The following is a 25482-nucleotide window of genomic DNA, read 5'->3' as shown; positions in this document are numbered from 1 at the left end:
TAATCTGATACCCAGATTTGCAGATGATCTCCAATATTTAACCTCCATACAGTTCTGATCGACCCTCAGAACGGTGTGTTTTGTCCGACGACTCTCCTCAGACACGTCTCACGACCCGCCTTATTTGATTGAAAGCTTTGTGTTTTGTGGCCTTATGCGTTCTATTTTAGAAGAAAGAACAGCACGAATTGATAGGGTACCACAACGATAAGGGGACTAAGGGGATCAATGTGCTGACCCCGCTGACGCGCTCAACGTCGGCTTGATCCTCTGCGAGATAGACGCGTCTGCCCTGTCTCTGTTCTGCTGAAAATGTTGTGTAAATGAACGGAGCTGCTTGCTACCTTCAACAAATAGCAAGATATTAAATAAAATACCTCAATAAGTGCATAATTGGCTGCATCTTTTTAGAAACCAACTACATTCTGCCCGACGGACTGCCCGAATCGAATGTTCCGATGGAGACGCCTAGTACCTCGTAAGCTTCGTCATTGTAAAAAGCTCAATTTCTTCATTAACACCCGGTCCGTGGCCGGTTTTAGAAAACAGTAGCAATAGCAGTTTGAAACTGTTTAAACTTTGTCGAGTGCCCGACTCTAGTATCCCGGCATAAGCCCAACGTGCAACACGCGTTAGCGTATCCCTTTCCTTTCTTTCGCTTTAAGCAACACAGCTTCCATGCGAGCATTTCGTTCTCCGCAATCTTTTATTTACTTTTGCCGTGTTGCAATTTTTATTTCAAAAAATATGTATCCTAAACGCTACAGAATATACAAAAAAAAAACACCGAGACAACAGAAGAACACAATTGGAAAATTTCAAAGCCTATATCTGTATGTTTCGCGATGATAGCGACGCGGAATTTAATTGGTAAATTTCATACATTGACTAACTTCGCCCAGTATGCATATAATACAACACAATATTGGAACAAAAACAAAGTAATAAAAAAGAAAAGAAATCCTAGTGCCCCTTTTTTGTATGTTGTTCGCTCACACTATGATCGTGCCGCGCCCGCCGCTACATTTCGCTGCTTTGGATGGATGCGTGTGTTGAGTTTTTAGTTTAAAAAACAAAAATGCCTTTCCAATATTGTCTTTACGCGTGCACATCTCACATGTGTGGCGACAACACACAACAAAGAAGCAAGGGAAATAAAAATACCTACGCTAACGCAGACTAAGTTCGTTGAGGATTGCGCGACAGGCGGGCGGGAACAATGGTAAACAAGTGGAACTGTTTTTCCTCTTCTAACCAAACACAAAGCAGACCGTGGCTTTAAAAAGGCTTGCGCCGTGAGAGAATGGAAACCAATCCAAATATTTTCTTTTTCACGCCCTACTTCTTCGCACTTCTTGCAGCAGCGGCGGCGGCGACAGTGCGCACATGACACCTTCCTATTGCAATTAATCCTTGCTGCTTCTTCCTACTTCCACTACTACTACTACTACTACCACTAGAGCATAAACTGTACAACTCAACTTCCTAACTCGGGGAGGAGTTTTGAGGGAGGGTTCGGCAGTGGAACAACTTAAGCATCAATATCGAACCAACCAAATGAGCGCGTTCGCGACCACAGTTAAATGGCAAACTCAAACAAACGCGAACGACGGATCACGCGTTTTAAGATAGAGATAGAGAGACTACGTAGCGCTACTACTGTGTGTGTTTGCTGCGTTCGGTAAACCCTAGAATCTTCCTTCCATTTCAGAGCAGCCACCGCCGACACCTGTTAACGCCAAACAACGCAACAACGACAGGATTTCCATTGAAACAATCACAGATATTTTCATTTGCCTTTTCCATTCAGTCAGCCCAATTGTGTGTTGCCTTGCGCTTAGTTCTAATGCGCTGCGCGCCGCTCGTCCTGCATCATTCTGCACGCACACATCGAACCGAAACGCGCTTATTGTTGTGAAACATGAGGTAGAATGAATATAGAGGAAAACTGTTCCTAACAATACTTCGACTTTCCCATCTCTACGAAACCCTGGCTTGTCGTCGTGGCGGGTGTCCTGCCGTTGATGATGGTGATGGTGATGCTGGCCCCACTCCCAATCTGACTTCCTGTCTAACCAGCAGCAGCGAGGTCATGTTCTTCGTGCACATATCTCCTTCTTGAACTTCTTCAGCAAATCGTCGAAGCTTTCGCCGCCGGTGCCGCTGCCGCTTATCATCGCACCGCCCCCGTACATCATCGGTTCCTTGTGGCAGACGGCTGGGACACTGTAGGGAAGGGGTCCCCGGGCGGGAAGCAGTAGCGACCCATCGAGCGTTACGTATGGCATCAGATGATCGTGATCGTTGGACACTTCTCCGTCTTTACAAAAGTTGCGCAGTCGTCGTGAGTGAATTGAAGAACAAAAAAAAAAGGTACAAAAGTTTTCCATTAGTTTCATTCATTTCATCTTCATTTCGAATCTTCGCATAATTAAGGTTTGAAGCACGTGGATTGGTAGTGTCGGTTTCTTGAACGTTTGCCAGCCGAAAACATCTTGCGAGAGAAATTTGGTTGAATTTTTTCATGAACATGAAACGAAACACGGACACGGTAGGAAATGCAGTTTAAAAGTCTGTTTTACAGTGCGTAGCACAACTATAGGTATACTTCATTGACACGTCTGAAGTCAAAATAAGTAAGCAAATATACAATAAACCCTTTCATGACGAGTAAAATCCGTTCCAGACGATCGAATATCACATGGCGTTAGCATGGATAAGAAAGACAAGTTTTTCAGAGTTTCTTGGATGCATTAAACTAGTGCAAATGAACGTGTTCGAACGGCGAAGAACACTAAGAACAATCTTGAAGCTAGGGCAACTGTACCAGTTTTCGGCACGTTAGTGCAGCTGATCAGAAAAAAATACAATTACAATTATTAAACTCAATAATTTTGATTGCAGGTGGTATTATTTTGGTTGTAAAACTATCAAAGAATGGTGCAGCATACATGATTTATTGATTAAAATCAGTTTTTAAGAAATATTAGCAAACAAGCAAACATTGGTTTTCTCCTATTTTGGGCAGGCTGTATTAGGCATCGCGAATACACGATTCGAAACACTTGAAAAGGTGAAATTAGCTAACGAAATATAATTTAAACAATTTTCCACTTTTACTTCCAGATTTTGACGTCTCTCGAAAATCGCTCTGAAATTGCACTGAATTGAGCTGTCAAAAATCAACATTTATCTTATACCTATTTTCGTCAGTCTTTAAAGTGAAAAATTAATCATTTATCGGATTTTTAAAATCTCAATGAATTTTGAATAAATTTTTAACTAATTTTATAGTTCAGAAAAATCTCAAAACCTCATTTTTTAAGCTCTAGTTTGCTAAATCTCAGAACTGCCGAACTATCGGCACAAAGCAAATCGGACGGAATGTTTTGAGCTCGGCACAAAAATTTCAATATTTCGGTAAATGTCGATCCGAATGCGTCAAAACTTCATATTTAAAGAATAAACAATGATGTATTCCTTTAAAAGTAGTTGAAAATACATTTGTTTTGCTATTTTACGCAATATTTGGCTATGTTTGCAGACCTGCCGAAAATAGAGAAACTGCCGAAAACTGGAGCAGTTACCCTATCCGATTTCTGCGGACAACACGAATCTTTTGACAACTCCCACCGAGGACTGTTTTGTTAAAGGCCTAATTAAAGTATTTGCGTTAAAGGCTTTGGGGGAAGAGTATTTCTATTTATTTTTACTCTTTTCCTTTGAGCGGAAAGTACCGATGTCTTTTCTTTGGTACCAGAAAAATTCAAACAAAACATATTAGTATTCTACATTATTGTGAGACGCTGTGTTTATATCTGGGTGCACTGATTTCGAGATTATGATGCAATCTCGAACAATCAACGTGATTGTCCATCAGCAATCAATCTTCGTCAAATCCCATACAAAACCTTGCGTGAAAAACCGTACGATGGAGCTGTGCCACCAGCCTTATGCACGAAATAATTAAAAAAAAAAACAAATTTTTATAGCGTGGGTTGCAAAACAACCTTCAAAAATACTATTTTAAGGGAAAACAATATTTAAAGGACCGTCCAATCCTTTCAATTCAATGTATCAAGATTTTTGTATCCCTCGAAGGAAAAAAAGTATATAATTATGTTACACACTGTATCAACCAAATATCGCACGGAACGTTCCTCCTCATTAGGTTCGAAACAAACTTTTTTGTGACATGAATCCTTTTCACAGATAGTTAGTCATACGCTTTGACACTTACCCAAATCCGCGTACTGTGTGCGACAGAACGCTCGGCGTCCGCCAAAACTGACGTCGTAATTCCGCAGGTTAGGATCAGTTCCGCAAGCATCGATTGCATCGTACGCATGCTGCGGTTTCTCGAACGTCACAAACCCGTACCGAGAGCTAGGAGAGCAAAACGCAAACAGACAAACATCACGTCAGAAAAAGCTTTTTGGGGCAGATTTAAATAAAGACACACTACAGCGACGCGTCTAGAGTAGCTGCTGTCGGGGCTGCTGCCCTAGTTGTGTGAAAATGGGTCGGCGCAACTCCAGACATGGTAGAAAATAGACTACACACACACACACACAAACACACACTTACCCATTGGCCTTGACGTGCAAAGTAATTTTGACAATTTTACCGTACGGTTGGAATTTCTGCTGTAGATCTTCTTTGCTTACGGTGCTCTCTAACCGACCGACGTACACAATGTTGCGCTCTGTAATGGAAAAGATGGTCAGAGTAGAGGCGTGTGCTTGAGATTAGTCCAAAAACGATATGCTCCATGACACTTGGTGAATTTCTTCGATAAAAAATAATAATGCGTGCTAAAAAAAGGCGCTCTCCCCCAAAAGCTCACTACTTACCCGGTGAGATTGCACGACGATGGTTGTTGACACGCTCTCGCGCGTGAAAGTGTTGACGGTCGGGCGAACTCGACCGTTTGCCCGACCGGGAACGGGATCGTGGCGAGCGGGAGCGACTGCGCGAACGATGCACCGCACCATGACGACGACCACTATCGGACGCATCCGAGGACGACATCGAGCTGGTGGAGGAGGAGGACGACAGCGAGCGGCGGCCACGACTACCGTACCGGGACGATGACGTCGAGGAGGACGACCTCGAGCACGTGCGCGATTTTCGGCGACTGCGCGAATAGCGGCTGCTGTTGTTGTTGCATCCGCCGCCACTGGCAATACCGTGCGGCTGCTGCTGATGGTTAGGATGCACGCGAGAAGAGTAACCACTGCGCGAACGCGATCGCGAACCAGACGAACACGAAGATCGGCGTCGTGAGGAACGATGCCGACTGCGGCTGCGACTGTGACTGTGGCTGTGGCGATCCCGCGCCCTATGATGCTGCTGTTCTCGGTGCGATTTTGAGCGACTAGACAGACCGCGATCGGCCGTTGCATCCGAATCTGCATCGGATAGCTCGGATTCGCTACCGTGTCGGTGACGGTGCCGACGGTACGATCGCCGCCGTTCGGGGCGCTTCTGCTGCTCGCGCTGCTGTCTAGCAAGATTAGTGGAAGAAGAATCCTTACTGCTGCTGCTGCTGCTGCTGTCATCAATCGGTAACACGCTCGGGAGAGAAAGCTTACACAGCGGAGGAAACCGACCGCACGGTTCGGTTTGTGTTGCTGCATCGATGCGCTGTGCCCGTACGCGATCTTTTCGCAAATGCATGATCACTTTGTCTTCGCCGTGTTCTGCCACGGCGGTGGCATCTGTGTCGGTCTGTGTCGTTACCACAGTAGTAGTAGTGGTCGCAGAAACAGGAGGGCAAGAATGCACCTTTGAGGTGCGACTTTGTTTGGCCGGACTGGCACCACCCATCGTACGAGCGTTTGTTGTTTGTGCCCGTTCTGGTTTGCCCGGCGAGAAAGAACTCGGAGGCGATACGCCCACGTACGGTGAGGTCTGGTGCAGCACATACTGTTGCTGGTCACGCGCCGATACACCAACATTACTTGCCGCATTTGCAGATGAAGCTGCTGGCATTGTTTCGGCTTTCAGTGTTACTGCACCCTCCGCGAGCGATGCATCCGTGCCGATTGGACCGTGGTGATTGGATGTGCTTTTGTTTGATTTCTTTATCATCACCTCCTGTATGCTGGCAATGAGCGAACTGCCGGGCATTGTGTCGACCGACGGGCAGCATCGTTTGATGGTGTCCGATATGTTCAACAGTCGTGTCGCTTCCTTTTCCGAGCCCGATTCATGCTTTGAATTGTGCTGATGCTGACGCTGACCATCCTCCACACTGCTTGGAAGGTGATTGACGTCCGTTTGGACGTCTTTCTCAGAAGGTTCTATCGTAAGGGATGTGTTGCAACCGATTGAAACGATGATGATTTCCTCGTAATCCGGATGCAACTTTAACGAATCGTTTGCAGCATTGGCCAACTCTGCTCTTGCTTTGCTGGATGCTTCGTCCAACGGTAACGGATTGCCGTGCTCGTCGAACTCAAGCGAGGTGATCTGTGCCAGCGGTAGAATCGGCATAAGAGGGATGGTTTTTTGGCTGAGTTTCACTTCGTTCGATTTGATTGCTGCCTCTTTCTTCAGCTGCTGCATGCGCAATGCTTTCATCTTTGCGGCAGAGATAGGATCCAGCGGAGCCTGGGGTTTGTGGCTATTCTGCTGCAGCGATTGCTTGTCTGGCTTGGCTATCTGGGTCGGTGGTTCTGGTTTCACCATCCCCACACCATTTAACACCGAACACTTACCACTATTGCTATACCCGCTTGAAGAGTTTACCGGACTATCATTACTCGTACTACTACTGTCCTTGCTAACACTTTGCTGGCGGATGCTAGGGACACTTGCCTTTGAACCACCTTCTGGCGTAGACTCCGGATGTTCACGGCGCTTTTTGTACTCCTGTAAGTTGAGCTTTTTACGCACTACCACTTCGTGCTTGCTCGCTTCCGAAACTTCATGGTGCGTCGTCGAGTCGGCTTTGCGAGTTGCAATCGTTTCTTGCTGGCTGTTGCTTATCGTATCACCGGTGTTCACCTGTGCACCGTTACTGTTACTCACATGACTCGTTGTGACACCATCAGCTTTGGCCGGTGGTATCGTGACTGCTGCCACCGTCGCTGCTGCAATGGGCTGATTTATCTTTAACAGTGAAACCTGCCGTTTCATACTGCTGCCTCCGAAGGCATTAGGAAGCGGCGTCGCACACTTCTTCACCACATCCAATACGCGCTCGTCCGATTGGCTAACTTCATTAGCGCCACCACTGCTGCTGCCGACTGGAGTAGCGATCCTATTTACACACGTTTTATTTACATCAGTTCGTTTCCCTTCGGATGTCGGCAGCAGGGCGTGCTCGTCCAGCGAATTATTGGATAACAGACCGTTACTGCGCGAAGATGCTGCTATCTTGTGCGCACTCTTACTCGCAGCAACACTGCCATCTCGGTGCTGCTGGACTTGCTTATCTTTCCCATTATCAGACGACGTGGAATTCGCACCAGATTGTACCAACGGCTGCTTTTTGGCTGCCCCCACCGTAGTTGTTTGGTCGGCGCGCTTCCGTTCCTTCTGCAATTTGCGTTCCTGCCGTAGCTGCTCTTTCGTTGGCAGCAGAAACGGAATCTCAATGGTTTTGCGAGGTTGGCCACTGGTAACTGCGCCATTGGCCGATCCTGGGACACTGCCACCGGTTATCGCTAGTGCAAGCGAGCCCCGCTTGGGTGAGCAGTAGTCGTGGTCTAGTTTCACGTTGGTCTTCTTACGGTAAACATTCGTGTGCACTTGATGATGATGATCGCGACCACCTTCCACTTTCGTAGGGCCGTCAACCGGTTTAGGGGTAGCAGCAGGAGACTTTTTCGATATACTACCAGGAGCTTGAGATCGTGTAGCTGATGACTCCGTCTTTATCACTTGTCCAAACTTCATGCCCTTCTTCACCATTGCAGAAGGCGTTGGCTTTGAAGACAGTTTTTCACCCTCTTCACTACTGCTACTACACTGATAACTACCAGCGACTGGTTTACTAGTAGAAACATTCTGTCCTACACCAACCGAACTAGTAGCGCAACTTGTCGTTGACTGCTTTTGCTGAGCTACCTTAGGTTCAAGTTTGGATTTACCGCTGCTACTGCTACTGCTGCTGCCACCGTTCGGGTTCCACGTAGGGTCCTTATCGGTGTCGTCCACTAATTTTCGTTTACTTCCTCTTCGTAGCCCTCTTGTTTCGTTTCGATTTTCAACTCTTTTACTATTGGTTTGTTGTGCTATTTGCTCATCTTCTGCATCACTACTTTCAGCGTCGTCCATCGTTAGCTTCCGGACCGCTTTTGCTGCGCTGTCCCGTTTAACGTTCGACATCGGTTCTGGTTCGGCGTCGTTATGCTGATGTTCCAGAGGCAGCATATGCTGACGAAGCACCTTCAGTTCTTTTCCCCGCGATTTAGGAAGGACACGCTTCGGCGGGGACTGCACCGGTTCAACTTTACGCAGCCCATTTGTCTCGCAACAGGGCGCCGCGGAATCATCGTCCCCAGTAATATATGCAGTTAGATCGAAATTGGATGCATTTGCCAGCGGATCGGCTAGCAAATCATCCTCTTCCTCGTGCTCGTGATTTGAAGCTTTTCCAGTGGGCACATTTTTCAACGGGCTCAGATCGCAAACGAGCGAATCGAGATCGTCAAAGCTTAGGCTGGTCGGTAGCAATCCACCACCACCGGTCACCGGACCACTCTCAACCGTTCCGGCACCAACCGGCGAATGAGGCATCGAGAAAGATTGCCGTTGACTAGCGGAGCTACGTTTCCGGCGCCCGTGCGGTTGTGCTTTGGATTTCTTTGGGCCCGACGTATCCTGAAGCAGTTTGGCCGGAAGCTCCCAAAGTGTATTTTTCGAGGGGCTAAAATCTAAACCAGGATCATCATCCTCTTCATCCTCATCTTCTTCCTCGTCTACCTCTTCTTCGGAATGGTACGGTTCGTGGTGGTACTGGTGCACCAAGGCACCCCCCTTCTCTTGCGCATCCGGTTGCCGGGTGGAGACAAAAGGTAATTGAATGCAGCTATCTTTATCGGAGGCATGCGTGCTGCTTGTGCTGCTATCTCGACTAGAACTGCTGCTGCTAGTGGAACTGCTTTCAGTATTACTACTATTTCTACTTCTACTGCGATTTACGGTTTCCACCAGCTCATCCTTCATGTCACGAACACTACTGTACGCTCCGCACACTTCACCATCGATTTCTAACACAGCCGGTTTCCAATCCACCGGTACCGCCACATTGTGTGCAACGTTAGACATTGCGAAGTTTTGGCTCGAGAGCGGCTGGAGGTAAGTGGCCTCTTTTCCCGATTCAACATTTGTATACTGTTGTACTGCATCGATCCCACATTTTACATCTTCCTCGTTCTCGTGCTCATCCTCTTCCTCCCCATCATCCTCTTCGTCATCTGTGTCGTAATCACAATTTGGATCAATCGATATCACCTCGACTGCAGTGGACATTTCGATATCCTCCTCCTGCGAAGCATCACAGAACCAACGCATATCATTTATAGTTATAGATTAAATACGGTCCGACAATTAAAACTCACCTCATCCTCATCCTCAGCGATGTGTTCCTCCATGACGACGTTGTGCACATCGGTGCCGTAACGTTCATGTTCGACGAGAAAATCGCGCACCTCTTCATCATCTTCCGCCAGATGAAAGGCATTTCCATAGTGCTGGCCAACCGTGGGTATTTCGTACTGAAACCTGCACTCGTACAACCCCGTGTTGGTACACGATCCGCATCGATGCCGATCGAAGATGCGCCGTGCACAAATAAATAAGATAGAGATAGGTCGAATGGCACTAAACAACACATGCACTCCTTGCCGAGTGTAGTCGAAGATACTAACCGATTGTTACGGAAGCCAATGCTGCCGTATCCTTGGTTGAGCATTTCCAAGCCTCCAACGCCCGTTTCCATCGTGTTGTCTGTCCCAGCAACTGCCGCCGTAAGCGAACGGATACCTCGACTGTTTGGCACACCTCTGCCTACTACCATTCCGCTTCCGCCAGTACGACAAGCGTATGCATGTGCCGCTGCCGACGTGGAGAGATTTATCATGATTTCCTGATCCCCGGTCTTGGCAAACAACTTGTTCGACACTTCAATTGACAGACTTTGGTTTGTGTGTGTGTGTGAAAGACTAATTCTCCCACTTCCGCGTGCAACAATGCACCGGAACAACTAGACTCCCACCAAAGCTCCTGGCGATTTTCGTATGCTTTCTCTGGCTTTCGTAGATGTTCCCAAATTCGTTTAACTACACCTCTCGGTTCTGAAATATTGCTCTCAGAACCGAGATCGCACTATAACCTGTAGTATCGCTGCAGCTGTCCGCTACAATTCGGTAGCCCTAAACTGTGAAAGAAATAACGGAAAAAAGGAAAACCGCATTATGATTACGCGCAATATATTTCTCTAAAGATGCTTCATATGTCAACTTGTATGGGCAAATGTCACGATAAACTTCACCGCTTGCTTCGTTGAAACTAACCCGCCGGCGTAGTGCCTACTGTTCCACGAAGTAGTCGATTTACGCTAAACTACATGTACGCCAGCAAAGTATGTGATGCTGTTGTAATGTTTTTCTTCGTTTTTTTTCGCTGTGGCTGATGCTGCTTTTGTCACCGAGACCTGTTGCACTGTTTGTCAAGCAAACATGAACCAGCCGGAGTAGTACTAGCAACAACTGCACCAAAAGCGTTAGGTGCACCACACTGCGTTAGAAATAATGCTGTGCTGGGAAAAGGAAAGCAAGCATTCAGCTTCCTTCTAATTTTACCCACCCAACCCAGCACGGCATGTGCGCGGATGTGTAGTAGCTGAGTGGTAGTATCGAACGTCCGAGACAAACTGTTCAATTGCATAATTAGTGGGGTATCGATAATGAAAAACCCAATGCACCGACAGCAAGCATCTCCTCACCTTTCTTTCGTAGGTCGCGCTCTTCTTTCTTTGGCATGAGTGAGGCAAAAATAAACGCCGAACTAACGAACCAGAAAAAATGCTGTTCGATGGGTAACGCTTTTTGGGCGATTATTCTCGGTGTGCTAGAGAGTGCTGTGTGCAAACTATACACCAGACATGTCGAACATGGGCCCCGTCGTGTGCATGGCGTGGAAGTCCTTCCTATACGGTACAAAAATCAAACGGGAATATTGACGATGTACGTAACAAAAATCTAGGCAAAAAGACGAGGCAGCCGATTCATCCACCTCTCCAAGGTGGACATACCGACGAGGCGAAGCTGGCGGATGGGGATAAAACCGTCTTCACAACGCCTTCCCGTATGCAGGACTATCAGACACAGGGTAAAATCAAGTCACTGGAAGCTGGAAATGACAAACCGAGACCTTTAGAGGGTTTAGTGCCAAGGAAGAATAAGGAAACACACCCCAAAACACAGGATCGAAACACTTTCTTCAGTGATGAGCCTATTGAGTATCCTCTTGACTTTATGACGGGTATTTGGACGAGCAAAATAGTCGAATTTGGGACAATATCAATCCGTACGCGGTCCGGAAAAGGATGGCGCATCCCCAGATAGTCCCTTTTGGGCGTGAATTCAGGATATTCGTGCGTGCTTCATGAACCCAAGATCGTGTCATTTTGTTACTTCGCTAGACTTTGTCTTGTGGGGTTATGCTTAGTCGCATGTATTTGCCAAGTGGCCTCTACATTAAACAAGCCATTAGCTACATTCTGCTCGATTTCAGCACAAGAGATAGGATAGGAATAGTATCTCTTGATTGCACACCACTCGTCAAAGTCATCATTCAATACAACTCTAAAAAAAGATAAATTGTTAAAATCATAATTCTAGAAACCATAGTTTTCTATGTGGCCTGCGAAAGACTTTTCTACTTGCAATCAGGCCTGAGCACCATTATTTTCCGTGTGAGTTTGACATCACTGCCATACACGATAGTGTCGAATATACATATACGTCCCGATCTACACAACTAGACGCATCGCGTCATGGTAAAGGACATCAGTCGACCAAACCGAACAAGACCAATCGGGGCTGTCAGATGGTTTGTCCTCACACATTAAAATATAAAGTCACGTGCCATTTTGCGTACGTGAGTAAGAACATTACGCCAATGGTTTGATCGTCACACGTTTTTATTAACATATACGGATCAATGCCACGAATTTGCGCATGTAGAAATTCGACGATATCCGTCGCCTTGGTAAGATACCGCCAAAACCGGACCCCGCCGGGCGTTTCCAATGACGTACAGCAGGAGGATGATACTGACAAATCCAAGCCGGGCGCAGTCACGGCACTAACATTAATACACTAGGGGTACAAGTTATTTTCACTTTGTTGACGATGCTATAAATACCGACCATAAACAAGAGCCAGTTGTGCATTCTTTGTGAAGATGAACCAAAGATACAATTCGTATGCGAGGAACTTCGGCTGCGCGCAGCACACAGCAGCAGTTCTTATCAATATCTATTGGTTCAATGAAAGAACAGAATGGCTTGAAAGCAAATATCATACCACTACGGCTGATTTATAATCATTCGTAGTACATAGACGTCACCCGACACAGCGTGACATTTTTACTTTGCCTCGTGTGCGTATTCTCACAGAGGGGGCTGATACGTGATGCAACGCGAAGGTCTGAAGGTGGAAAACGGTTTTATTTTCAAATCGCTAACCAGCTGCCTGATAAACTCCACCACGCGGGAGAAGGTCGGAAGACTGTTGTCAATCACATTCAAACACACACGCGCTCGCGCACGCAAGGTGACGCAGGTAGTGCTAAATGTACTCCACGCTACTGGCACTTGTCGCAAACAGACCCATATGTTGCAGGGGTAATAGTATGTGCAAAAACCCACCAATGATGGAGGGATTTCTTCAGTTTCATTAACACTAACCGATTGGCACGAGAACTGACCCAATCCCAAGATAACGCGCGCGCACACCATTCCAACCAACCCGGGTGGCTTCGTTCGATTTGACAGATCAACAAAAACACGTGGCTGTGACGTTTGTGAATCGAAAAGCCATGTGCGCGCCGCCGTATACTGTGTTTATGATTGTGTCAAATTGTGGGGGTTCCTTTGCTTCGCAACAAAACATAAAATAAACGCTCCAAAAGCAAATTACTTTTAGTAATGAACTACCCGCAACGTAAGTTGCTGTATGTGCCGGCTTGGTAGCACACCAATATTTCTTTGTTTCAAAATTAAAGACTCCAACCAGGTCGTTGTTTTGTACCTTTGTTTCAAGTTTCACAAATGTGCCAAAATGCGTTTCCAAGGGGAAAAAGAGCAAATGATCCTTTTTTTTTTTGCAATCGTTGCAAGGTGAAAGGGTGTTGTCCTGCTTTTCACGGAAAAAGAAAGCTCAGAACCTATCGGTGCGATGGTCGCTCTCGGCGTTTAAACGAACGCAGAAAGGGACGCTTGTGCAGGAAGGCGAACCGATCAAAAAGAAAACGATTCGTCGTCGTCGTCTTGTACTTTCCCCTTGATTGCGGTGGTGGTACACAGGATGGGAAGGATAAATTGTTCCCCGTGCGGTTGGTGTTGGATCGTTTTCTTTGTGGTCCACTTTTGCGGCATTGGAAGATGTGAAAATTTACATCGCCAACGCGGAAAAACGAGGCCAACGCTTTGTTCGAAAAATACACAATTCCCTACACATCCTGGCAGGCGTTGCTCAAAATGGAAACCACCAACACCATCATCGCTTTCGGTTGCTGCGGCAGTTGCTTCAAGCGCGACCAAATGACCAACCGTAACATATCGGCCAATAATATCGTGCCGGCGTGAGCACCACACCAAACTAGCGGTACAGATACTGTCGCCAAAGAGAAGGTTGATGGCCGTTGCAGCTTTGCTTCAGAAACACCTTCCCACCGACAAACACACACATACGCACACACGAAATCACACACAAAAAAACGCAACACGCTGTTCGCGATCGCGTATGAGGACGGCCACGTTACGCAAAGTGTCCGTGAAAGCGATTAGATTCCTTGGTAGACGGCACTAGACGATAGATGAATCCTGCACAAGTTTTAAGAGAGGCTAAACGGCACTGTTGTGTACAAATGATTTGCTAGAGATGTCTTCGGGACATCATTTCCCATAGAAGATTGTCGTTGCGTAGCAAGAAGTTGGTGAGAGCATCAAAGCAACCATGCTTGAAAACTGAAAAGTCCAACCATCCACCCGGCACACATCATCAAACCATCGTAGCTCGCCCAATTCTCCCCACTCTACATATGCGCGGCTCCATTCTTCGCAGCCACTTGCTTCCTCCAATACATCACATCCTCCACCAGCTGCGTCTGCTGCTGTTGGCTGAACTCGTTTGACATCCGCCTTGAGTGCGAACCTTTCACTTGGGAGCACACGTTTTGATTCCACGTTATCAAACACACCTCAGCATAAATCAATCGCCAACAGCACCACTTTCGCGAAGCCGCCCCACCATATGCTACAGCATTAGTATGTTTTACCGGGAGAGCTCTCTTTTCCCCGGCATTGAAACATAACCGAATATAACTTCTCACGCAATGCAACAGTATGCGTAAGAACCAGGCAAGCCGGCATTATTTCCGCCAGGCAAGGTGCATTCCTCCCTGACAGCGGAGGGTCAGCCCGCCACAACAGTCCCTGCGCATCATGCGCACCTCTGTTTCAACACTACTGTCCATACACTCGCAATCACACACACACTCACACACACCCTTACACCACCGCCGCTACACAATCCATGCATAGAGCTAACACGTACCGTACACAACGAAGGCTCCCGGCGTTTTCAATGGATGGTCGAATTTAACACCGGATGCCAACACATCTATTCTGGCTATCCTGGGCCCCGCGTGTCGTGGGGATTGAAGGAACGGCAAAGCACAGCTACTCTCTTGAGCAAGGAATCCCGGAGCACACACTTTTCAACACCTTGCCCGATCTTTTTCGGCATTGGTGCTGTACAGTCTGCTTCGCTCACACATCTACACACACGCACACATACTGCTCCGGTCGTCCTACGGTGCGGGAACTTTACGGGTATCGTCCACGTGTTTCTGCCGCCGCACTTTCTTGCTGGGATTTTGACCGTACCGGTTCCGCTCGGGATGAAATAATTTCGATGGTTTGTGTATGTGATTCTCCGGCAGATTTTCGCGTGTTACTATCGTACTGCCGGCTTCGTAGAGTTAGCCGCGTTGGAGGAATTAGCACAGCAACAGCAGCAACACACATGCACCTACTCAGAAAATCACATGGAAAACCGATCGACAGCTGGGAAAGGTTGCTAATTCCGCACGCTTTGACAGCTGATCAACATCTATAGAGGCAAAGGTGAGACCACCGGGCGCGCCACCTTTCTGTGTGACAGTGGTGGTATTATTTCACGATCAGAGATGAGAAAATGTAAATATTGATTGATGTGTATTGAAATGCGTACCCTTGCACTTATCTTTGGCTATTATAAGTATCCATAAAAGAATAATGAAACCATCCGCAAATGCAATTTCCAGAGCACCAAAAATCAATTCAAAAACGAAAGCTTTTGAACGAATGTGCCATAAACTTTTTCCAACTGAACGAAATCAAACGTCAAATGCTCTCAAAACAGAACGAAAGCTGCCGTTGACATTTGTTTATTTGGCAAGTTGTTTATTGTTTTCCTGGTTAGTAAGAGCTTCGCCGTTTTTGGTTAAATTGTTTCTTCAACAATGGCTTCAACGTTGGACATTGATCCAACGTTTAAACACGCGCTGAAACTGCTCCACTCACCGCACTCAGATGCGACGGAAAAGATTCGTAATCTTCTGGACGAGCTCATCAAGCAACGGTACGGCAGTGGAAAAACGCTCATTAACAGCCTGAGCAAGAAACATCTCGGCGAGGAACCGCTTGCCGGGGGAAGCAATCTGTACGTGCGTAAACAGAAGGTGATTGAACCGAAGCCCATTCCTGTGATCAATGTGGATCCGGATCCGGAACCGATGGCAAGCGGTACGATCGAGTGTATCGTGAGCGCACCGGAAGCACTGACCATGCCGCCGATGCCGTCCGGTTCCATCCTGATCTCAACCTCTGACCTGGAGGGTAACGATGAGGACGACGATGTCGTCATGGAGGAAGACAAACTGAAGGAGCTGGAGGATCTGATGTGCGTCGTGTGTCGCCTGATGGACGTTAGTGCACGGAACCGGCTGGTCGAGTGTGCCGACTGTCACGCTCTATATCACCAGGAATGCCACAAACCGGTCATTTCGGAAGCAGACGCTAACGACGAAGAGAATGCGTGGTACTGCACCTTGTGCCGCACCAAGCAAACCGTCACCAAGCTGCCAGCTACAGCGCTGGTATCCACACCACCGATTACCATCGCAACGTCACCGTCGCCTACGGTTAGCAGCTCGGCATCAAAATCAACCTCACACTCGAAAGGCAACAGCGGCAGCAGTAACAAATCGGCCGAATCTTCGTCCAGCTCGAGCTCGTCCGGCAGTAGCAAGCACAAATCGTCCAAAAGCGGAAGCAAATCGTCCGACTCTTCGCATGAGCGTGATAGGGATCGTGACCGTGACCGGGGCGAACGGGATCGAGATCGCGACCGGGATCGTGATCGCGATCGTGACCGCGATCGTGAACGTGAAAGAGATCGCGATCGATCATCCAAATCGTCTTCGAACAGTGGCGCAGGAGGAGGAGGGTCGTCGTCATCTTCGGGTGGTGGTGCTGGAAGCGCTGCTTCCAGTGCCGTTGGTACACCAAGTATAAACATCATCAGTGCCGATAAGCGGCTGCAAATGATGAAGAAAAAGGCGGCCAAAATGCAGGACAGCAAGCGAAAGCATAAGTAGATGTAAAACGTGCAGTGGCGTATTAAAAAGTGTATTGCGCGGCATTGAGACAAAATGACGAATAAAGTAGTTGTTGACAAGTTAATTTTATTCATTCAATCTATCATTAATTCAAATTTCAATACAACAAGAAAACGCAACCAATTCGGGCTAATTAATAGTTAACTCCGCGAATATTATCACGCCATTTGAATACACCAAAAAACGAACTTTCAGTTACGAATTTAAAACCTTTCAAATTTAAGTGTTTTCAATATTGAAAGCTTTGAATAGTGTAAATCGTATGCAGTTTAAGTATTAACTAGTGGAAAACATCAAAGCAATTGCTTGCGCTTGCCGACGGAGTGCCAATATTTTTGGTTTAATAGTTAATAATTTTAACTTTAATTAAAGGATGTAAATTTATATTCTAATAAACAAATGCAACTGCACCGTTCAAGTGAAACCATTTTGGGCACTCAATTTTATTTAGTTTTACACGTTAAAAGCATGTTTTGCATGTACACGTTAAAAGCATGCATAAGTTCTATGTATCTGTTCGTAAAGCCCAAGGCGTACTTTGTCTGTGTATGCATACAGTGCGTTGAGATCGTTTAGTTTCAGCGAAACGGATGCATTACATCGTAATAGTGAGTGGTGCTCGCCAACCTACAGGAGTGCTAACAAGTAGTAACCAGACTCATAGTCAACGTCCGCCATAACGAATACTTCATTTAACATTTTTGTTCTTATAACGAGCAAGTCGAATAGCTATGTTAATACTCCTTTTAAACGAACAAACTCTCTTTTATAACGAGCATTTGGTTAGGCACTCAAATTTATTCATATAATTACTACTAAATTATTGAAATAAAATCCTTTTTAGAAGGGATCAAAGTATATTGTGCCCTGTATATTCAAATATATTAGCCACACCAAACAGTTCTAAAGATTAATTTCCGGTGAAAGAGTATAACAATAAAAACTTGACCGTGATATTATTTGTTTATACTTTTAGCAATACGGCTTGACACCGTATTGTCGACCGTGATTTTACTTCAGTGAAAAATAATTACAACGATTGAAAAAAAAAACCTTTCCTGTAAAACAATTAATCCATTTTGCATCCAGTATACGACATATTGGAAATATAATTTTAAGTACGGCATTAAATTTAAAAGTGAGAGGTCAAAGGTAAAATTTAAGTCATAAAAGTAATAAAATAGCTTTTCCTATTTGAACCATTAGAAAAACACACCTTCCCGATTGCGACTACTTCAATGCAGTGCACTGTATAAATAAGCCAGTGCGCATGTATATAAATACGCCAGTGGATATACATAGTTATCGTTCGGCAGCCGAGCAGTGAAGACCTACTTTTAAGCACTGGACTGGACTGTACGCCGTACACGCCAGACGAATTTTACTGTAGAGCTGAAAGGCACGGTCGAGTGCAGAGTTTCCACCAAACAACAATATTAAACACGTTAAGAATATTGCGTAAAGGCGTGTTCACGCTTGAAGTGAAACCCAGAGGAATTCTGAAGATTCAAAGTGTGTGTGTGTGTGTGTGTGTGTGTGTGTGTGTGTGTGTGTGTTTCGTTAGGACCGGGATAGGACAGGGGTGCCAACAATTCAAAAGGACACGCCGAACGGTCTTCGTTTTGTTCGAGCTCCACATTCGGTGCAGTAAAGTAGTAGTAATAAGCGGAAACCCGACTTTCCCAGCATCTCTGGTGTTAATTGTAGTCTAGGCTCGGAAAAAGGAACGAATTAAAACGGCTGAGGCCGATTTTATCACACACGCATCGCGCGCTGGTGCCCCGATATAATTACGTACACGCCAGTTTGCCAGCCAGCAAGGGAAATTAACCCCTTAATCAGCATCGCATTGTCTCGACAGCTCATTTTGCGCCAGCCAGCCAGCTAGTGTCCGAACCGGGAACCAAGCAGAAACCGGGCTGCCTAGTGCACCATTTCTTCCTCGAGTAAGGGGGATGAAAGCGCGCAAAAATCAATAATCAACCCTCCCGTTTTGGAATAGGCAGCAGTGTTCACCACGTGTCGCTCTCTGTGTTTGTGTGTTTATGTGTGTGTTCAGTGCTGTATTTTTTGTCATACCGTTATTGACTTTCCACCGTTTAAAAGGTAACGTTGTGAAATTAATAGTTCCATGCCAGTGAGAGCCTTACTGCTGGAGGGATCAAGGATTAGTGCAGGCAACAGTGAGTGAGCAAGGAACACACACACAGCCCCAGGTAGCAAACATACCAAAATCGGCCCCAGCACCAGGAATGTCATCGTCATCGGCCGAAAAGACGCCCGTTGCTAAAGGAAACGAAGGTTTCGCCGCCAAGGCACCTGCGACGCTGGATCCAAGTGTGCCGAAGAAAATTGTTAGCGCTATACCAAAGCAAAGGTTCGTTTGTTTGTGTATGAGTATGCTATGTGCATTTGGTTCCGGGGGTTTCCTTTTCGTTTCGTGCGCGCCCCTGTGTTCGTATGTGTGTGAAAACTTTTAAACGACCGTGTCATAATAGAATTGAAAAGTAGCTCGTGAAAAACTACAACAATTTTTTATCCTTAACTGACGAGGGAAGAAGTTTGGGAAAGGGAAAATAATAAGGGATAGCTTTCCCCCCCCCCCCCATCCCCCCTTGAAAATGGTTATGAAATCAATACTACTCCGGTATTTTCCTTCTATGTGTGTGTGTTAGTACTACAGAGCGCTTACAGAGAGCGAAGGTACACGCGTTTCCGATTTGAGAGCGTGACAGTAACGCATTGGATGGAAAATCGCTCCTCGCGCAAATAGCTCTTCCCGAGCGACGTCCTTTACATGAACGCATCTATGGCTCCGTTCGTTGACCGCATTCAGATGGAGAACACGCTTGTTTCGGGATTTCCTCACTGTGCCAGCTAGTTACCAACACTACCTTTACACCGGTGGAGTATGTTTGTTTTGGATGTTTGTATGGTCGGCCGGGTCGGCGACGCGGACGCACCACATGGCCATTCGCGTAGCAAACGACCAGGGCTTCCATGTATTTGTGCTGCCGGCCGGTGCAAAAAACCGGGCATCGAGTTTTCCGGCCGGAGTGAGAGCACGTGCTTCGTTCGTTGAAAAAATCAAGGCATGTTGTCATGTGTTATGGGGCTGTTTCCTTTTTTTGTCGCTTTTCATTGTGTTGTAGATAACACGTGTAGTGGAAACGATTTACTTAAATTAATTGGAATGAGTTATGGTTATTTTCGGTGAAAATATTTATACGAAAACTGTTCCCGGAAAATAGTCTTCGAATTAAATTCTTCTGAAGTCTTATTTATTATTTTATTTATTAATTATTACGGACTGATGCCGTATTGTCACCACCGCATGTGGTGACTGTGAATTATATTCACGCAAAAAACAATTAACAAAATTAACTAGGCATTTCCTCCTAGTTATTTGCCATATCCCGGGAAAACTCTTCTGAAGTCTATTGAAGACTTTTTTTAAAGAATAATAAATTTGGTCCAACTCCGAAACAATAAATTACTAATTCATAAGCTCTCGAAAACCAAAAAGAAGCGATTTACACACGACATATGTGGTGTAATTATAGTCTTCCGTTCAAATGTTATGCTTTACGGGTTCAGGATGGATGGAACAAGTGGAGCAAGTATGCGGCCAAATATAGGCCACCAGACACTTGTGGCGGCTCTCGTCACTCAGACCTTCTACCTCACTCGGCAACTACACTAAAAATAGCTTAATAAACGACTGTTTGCCATTGAACAAGAGAGTAACGTGTAACTGTTCCATTATACATCATTTTCGAGCCGCGCGCCTGAAGGTTCGATAGTCAGCCAGAATCAAACTCCAGCTCAAGTGGGAGTCACACGGCTAGAAGCTTGTTCTTCTAACTTACTTCAAACACAATTGGCGTGTGTGTGTGTGCCTATCGGGACAGATATCACGCTTTAACATCCCGCCCCTTTTCCACTATCTTGGACGTGCGGGTTTATCGTTCACTTTGGACACGATTGTCAATAGTCATCGCATGTTCAGCGTTTATTTCATTTCGAAATAATGGTAGGATTATCTAATCGGAAACCTTTCGCACGGCTAATTGCACAACTTCCCGACCGCGCTGATATCACCCGTAGACCGTGCCCTTTTTTTCGTTTCCTGTTATCTGGGCGTGATAAGATAGCTCTTGACCCAATATGTATCGTCAAATCTAATCCATCAATGTTTGCAACTAGATAACTGGTGGATAAAGGAAATGAAATGATGTAACTTACATATTTCGTTAAAGTAAATGGACAAGAAACGGGGAACACATGGGTAAGAACACACTGAACACTGAAAAGATAAGTAAACAGCACAAATTTGGCTACTGGTTAGAGTCGTTTGAATGTCACATAAATAAAGGCTAAAGCTTATAATAAAACGTACTTCACTTCCTTACTGATAGTGATCGTTTTATTAAAAATATGTTTCTTTTACTTTATAAAATGATTGCTTGCTAGGTCTTCTAAATTTTGGCAATCAGTAAGTTAGTTTAAATAACAACAATAAAAGGGCGTCCATTTCAAAGCACCACGCTACCACAAACATTGGCCTTTGTTTTGAACCATATTGATAAACAAACGGTCCAAACGACCTAACAACAAGTCAGTGTCGTAGTGATACATATCAGGGTTTCTATAGTATTTACGATAGAGAGCAAAACAATTGTTTATAAGTACAGAACAAAATATTTAACTGAAAAAATAAGCAAACATCTTCTGGAAATTCTGCATGAACCTATATACCCAATTGTGCAGCACCATACATAAACATATTTTTTTTGCCACACTTTATGCAACGTTGGAAAACGTTGTTTGCAACAGCCAAACAAAAAAAAAGCATTCGGTTTGGTGAAAAGTTGAAGAACGTCATGAACTGTTTCTAGCTTGAAAATATTTAAAACGAGTTTGACCAATTAACTGTTACGTGCGATTCATTTAACAGCTTCGGGCGCATATTTTCGAGCCTCCAATGGTTTGAAATGTGACCTTAAAAAATTGGTTGGTTAGTGGACGTTAAAGCTGCGCCTTGTGCGATCATGTAACGGTCGTTCTCATCAAAGTTGTCTCCTAGGAATGCTGCTAGACGTTTTACTTAATCTGTTTGAAATTTCTTCTCCTCCATTCACAGACAACAGTTGCTCAAATGGAACGGATGGGGCTACAAGGACTCGCGTTTTCTCTACCAGGATGGAACGATCGTATTCACTGGCGATAGGTAAGTCAGCTCGAACGTCCCAAATGCTTAATTTCCGAGAGCACTAATCTTTCAACATGGCTCTTCCCATGCCCATCCAGGTATCCGATCGGGGGGAAAGTTTCGCTTCCTCACTTCCGTGACTATGTGATCGAAAACTTCAACGTCGATCTGTCCGATCGGCGGGAAGGAGTTCCGGTGCCGAACGAATTTCCCGACCCGGTACCATGCCCAGAGTTCCTGCAGGATGTACGACGATCCGGTATCGACTGTACACAGAACGGAGAAGACCGCTTGATCCGGTGTCACGGGCAAACGCTGCACGACGTACACATGATGCGTACGGGAACGTTTAAACGCATCCCGGATGTTGTGCTGTTCCCCGTCTCCCACGAACAGGTCGAAAAAATTGTCCACTACGCCAACCGGCACAATGTGGTCCTTATACCGTACGGTGGTGGTACTTCCGTTTCCGGTTCGGTCACCTGCCCGGAAGGCGAAACACGCCCCATCGCAGCACTCGATACGTCGCAGATGAATCGGATGTTGTGGATCGATCGTCAAAATCTGGTAGCCTGCTTCGAGGCGGGCATTGTTGGGCAGGATCTTGAGCGTGAGTTACGGCAACTAGGGTTCACCGTCGGACACGAACCGGACAGCTACGAGTTTTCCACGCTCGGCGGCTGGGTGGCGACCCGTGCCTCTGGCATGAAGAAGAACGTGTACGGTAACATCGAGGATTTGTTGGTGCGCGTGAAGATGGTTACCAGCCAGGGCGTGCTGGAACGAAGCTTAGCGGTGCCGCGCGTTTCCTGCGGACCCGACTTCAACCATCTTGTGTTGGGCTCGGAAGGCACGTTAGGCGTCATCACGGAGGTGGTTATCAAGATTCGCCCGCTGCCCCAGGTTAAGCGGTACGGGTCGCTTGTCTTTCCAGACTTCGGTTCCGGGGTACGGTGTTTGCGGGAAGTTGCCCGGGAGCGGCTGCAGCCGGCCAGCATCCGGCTCATCGACAACGAGCAGTTTGTGTTTGGGCAGGCACTCAAAATTCCGGGCGGTCCGCTGGCGACGGTTGCCGACCAGCTGAAGAAGGTGTACCTAACGCGGGTGAAACGGTTGCAGCTGGATCGTATCGCGATCGCGACACTGCTGTTCGAAGGTCACGAAGCGCAAGTCAAGCAGCACGAGGCAAAGATCTTCGCGATCGCCAAGCAGCACGGCGGTTTCTCGGCCGGCAGCAGCAACGGGGAAAAGGGTTACATTCTCACCTTCGTCATCGCATATATCAGGGTGAGTGTGCTAGAGTCAGCCGCACAATTAGCATCCGTTTGACAATGCCGTGCGCAAGTCGAGTGTCTCTTCACCGTGGCGGTGATAGTTGCATCGAATGCAATGCAAATAGCACGATAGTGCAGTCTATTTGGACATCACGAGCGATTGCCCCGCTAGTGGTGGTACTTCGTTGGTGGACATTAGTCTCTCGAACATGGTTAATTAACACGCTACGGCCTCATTCCCTGCCCGTCTTTCCAGGACCTGGCGCTGGACTACAGCATTGTGGCCGAATCGTTCGAAACCTCCGTATCGTGGGATCGTTGCGAAGCTCTTTGCACCAACGTGAAAAGCTGCGTTCGAAAGGTAGGCACTTGGGCATTGTTTTCAAATGTTTTGCAGCAGATAAGCAAGCAAATATCACTCGCAGTAGATACGACACCGTGACTCAACCGTGTTGTTAAGTGTTCATCCGCACGGGATGCAGGTGTAGAAGATAAATCAACAAACCCACTAATTACTGCCTCGCGAAATCGCCGAGGAGTTGGATTGTGTGTTTAGATAATATTTACACGGGTATAATTGTCCAGTCTATTGATTGGAGGTCCATTAAGTCATTTCAATCTTTGTAGCGATGCAGCATGTTTCAAACCACCATGCGTCTCCATCGTTAATACGCTTTTCCGTTGACCGTTCGCAGGAATGTGCCAAACACAACATTCAACACTACCTCATCTCGTGCCGGGTGACACAGACGTACGATGCCGGCGCCTGCGTGTACTTTTACTTCGGATTTAACCATGCCGGCTTCGCGAATCCTGTCACCATCTACGAGGAAATCGAGAACAAGGCTCGCGACGAAATTCTCGCCTCGGGCGGCTCCATCTCGCACCATCACGGCGTCGGCAAGATAAGATCGCGCTGGTACCCCCAGAGCGTGTCCAACGTCGGTGTACAGCTGTACAAAGCGACCAAGCGGGAACTGGACCCAAACAATATCTTTGCAGCCGGCAATCTTATACCGATCGAACTGCAGGACAGTGCTAGCGAAACGAGCTGCGTGAAGGCTAAGCTGTAAACCGGGGACCGCCTCATCGAACACGTTTGATAATAATAGCAACACACAACAAACCGAGTAAAAGCAAATAATGCTCCACCGCTTCACGGGGCTGCAGTGACGTCCGCGCTGTTTGCAGAAATGGCCGATCACTTCCGTCCCATCGCCGGAAGCATGTGTTCGTCTTCGCTTGCGTTACTTTGCGTACCGAGAGCGGGCCAAACATCCCTTCATCAATTCTTTTTCCTGTAAATGCGCACGTGGATTGTGGGCGGCGCAAAATCGGCGGTACTGTCTGACCGAACCCCCGCACTCCAGCAAGCCAGTTAACAAACATTCCATGCCAAAAACTCTCCCCCGTCGTAGTAGCTTAGCTGAATTTAGCGTATTATTTTATCCGAAACAATGGTGATTTTGTGTTGCTAGACTAGCCTTTTTGTTTTCGTTTTGAATTGTTTTTACAGCTGCTAGTATATATTAATAATGGTGACAACAGTTAGAATTGATAGTTCCAATTGATTGAAGCGTGTGAATACTTTTGTTAGCGCAGGTTTTTGCTCTTTGACGTGAAAGGTGATTTTTTGTTTGGGTTTTACTTAAAAATTTCACTTTAAATTGTGAAACAATAAAATCTAAATGCAAATTACCTGTTTGCTGTTTACTTGGCGTCGTCTCTAGATGCTGACCGCTTAGCCAAATAAAAGTTGGAATGCGTCATTTAACGGCATCGGTAAGCGTTGAGAGAAGTCTTTGGTACATAAAACCATTCACTGCATCTTGTCGATCCGCTACGAGTGTTACGAGTAAATGGGATAAGATCCGAAAATAAGCCTCGATAAAATATTATTTAATTGGCTGTTGGAACGATTATCTGGCTGAAAGTAAATAAAGTCACTAATAGTTACTCATTTGCCAAACAGGGGTCGTTATAGAACCTCATAAGAATGAGAAGTAGAATTTTAAAGCCGTGTTAGGAATACCTCCATAATTGCATTATTTTCTCATAATTCTCATCTTAGAAAGTTTTGAGACAGAACATTCA

General features: G+C 46.2%; 3 protein-coding genes across 7 annotated transcripts; 2 read left to right on the top strand and 1 right to left on the bottom strand.

Annotated features, from left to right (window-relative positions):
• Positions 1 to 687: 687 nt before the first annotated feature.
• Positions 688 to 15325, bottom strand: LOC118507904 (serine-rich adhesin for platelets). Its single transcript, XM_036047159.1, has 7 exons — positions 14796 to 15325; positions 9882 to 10390; positions 9573 to 9735; positions 4854 to 9498; positions 4588 to 4705; positions 4241 to 4386; positions 688 to 2320 (listed from the first exon to the last, which is right to left on the bottom strand). The coding sequence occupies exons 2-7, from the start codon at positions 10091 to 10093 to the stop codon at positions 2091 to 2093; spliced, it is 5514 nt and encodes a 1837-aa protein (XP_035903052.1). The 5' UTR covers positions 10094 to 10390; positions 14796 to 15325; the 3' UTR covers positions 688 to 2090.
• A 317-nt stretch (positions 15326 to 15642) lies between these two features.
• On the top strand, positions 15643 to 16971 carry LOC118507909 (integrator complex subunit 12-like). Its single transcript, XM_036047201.1, has one exon. It carries the CDS (start codon positions 15745 to 15747, stop codon positions 16879 to 16881), a length of 1137 nt encoding a protein of 378 aa, XP_035903094.1. The 5' UTR covers positions 15643 to 15744; the 3' UTR covers positions 16882 to 16971.
• Positions 16972 to 17468: 497 nt separating this feature from the next.
• Positions 17469 to 25179, top strand: LOC118507906 (alkyldihydroxyacetonephosphate synthase). Of its 5 annotated transcripts, none has more exons than XM_036047169.1 (6): positions 17469 to 18258; positions 19009 to 19279; positions 22046 to 22132; positions 22213 to 23401; positions 23645 to 23749; positions 24084 to 25179. In XM_036047169.1, the coding sequence occupies exons 2-6, from the start codon at positions 19155 to 19157 to the stop codon at positions 24459 to 24461; spliced, it is 1884 nt and encodes a 627-aa protein (XP_035903062.1). In that variant the 5' UTR covers positions 17469 to 18258; positions 19009 to 19154; the 3' UTR covers positions 24462 to 25179. The 5 variants fall into 5 exon arrangements, with proteins under 5 accessions (XP_035903062.1, XP_035903060.1, XP_035903061.1 ...); XM_036047167.1 differs by having other exon boundaries at positions 18905 to 19279; XM_036047168.1 differs by having other exon boundaries at positions 17469 to 18306; positions 18905 to 19279.
• The last annotated feature ends 303 nt before the right edge of the window (positions 25180 to 25482 follow it).

Source organism: Anopheles stephensi, chromosome 2, assembly GCF_013141755.1.
Source record: "Anopheles stephensi strain Indian chromosome 2, UCI_ANSTEP_V1.0, whole genome shotgun sequence".
In the NCBI taxonomy this organism is placed as follows: Eukaryota; Metazoa; Arthropoda; class Insecta; order Diptera; family Culicidae; genus Anopheles; species Anopheles stephensi.
Note: the sequence above shows the minus strand (reverse complement) of the source record. Positions and strands in the feature narration are given on the sequence as shown.

Bases quoted from the DNA above. Each gene is read 5' to 3' on its own strand.
- LOC118507909 (XM_036047201.1), top strand. From the start codon at position 15,745: ATGGCTTCAACGTTGGACATTGATCCAACGTTTAAACACGCGCTGAAA.
- LOC118507904 (XM_036047159.1), bottom strand. From the start codon at position 10,093: ATGATAAATCTCTCCACGTCGGCAGCGGCACATGCATACGCTTGTCGT. The intron at 4,706-4,853 runs GTAAGTAGTGAG...TTTCCATTACAG, and splicing joins TCGTCGTGCAATCTCACCGG to AGCGCAACATTGTGTACGTC. The intron at 2,321-4,240 runs GTAAGTGTCAAA...ACTTTTGTAAAG, and splicing joins CACACAGTACGCGGATTTGG to ACGGAGAAGTGTCCAACGAT.
- LOC118507906 (XM_036047169.1), top strand. From the start codon at position 19,155: ATGTCATCGTCATCGGCCGAAAAGACGCCCGTTGCTAAAGGAAACGAA. The intron at 22,133-22,212 runs GTAAGTCAGCTC...ATGCCCATCCAG, and splicing joins ATCGTATTCACTGGCGATAG to GTATCCGATCGGGGGGAAAG. The intron at 23,750-24,083 runs GTAGGCACTTGG...GACCGTTCGCAG, and splicing joins TGAAAAGCTGCGTTCGAAAG to GAATGTGCCAAACACAACAT.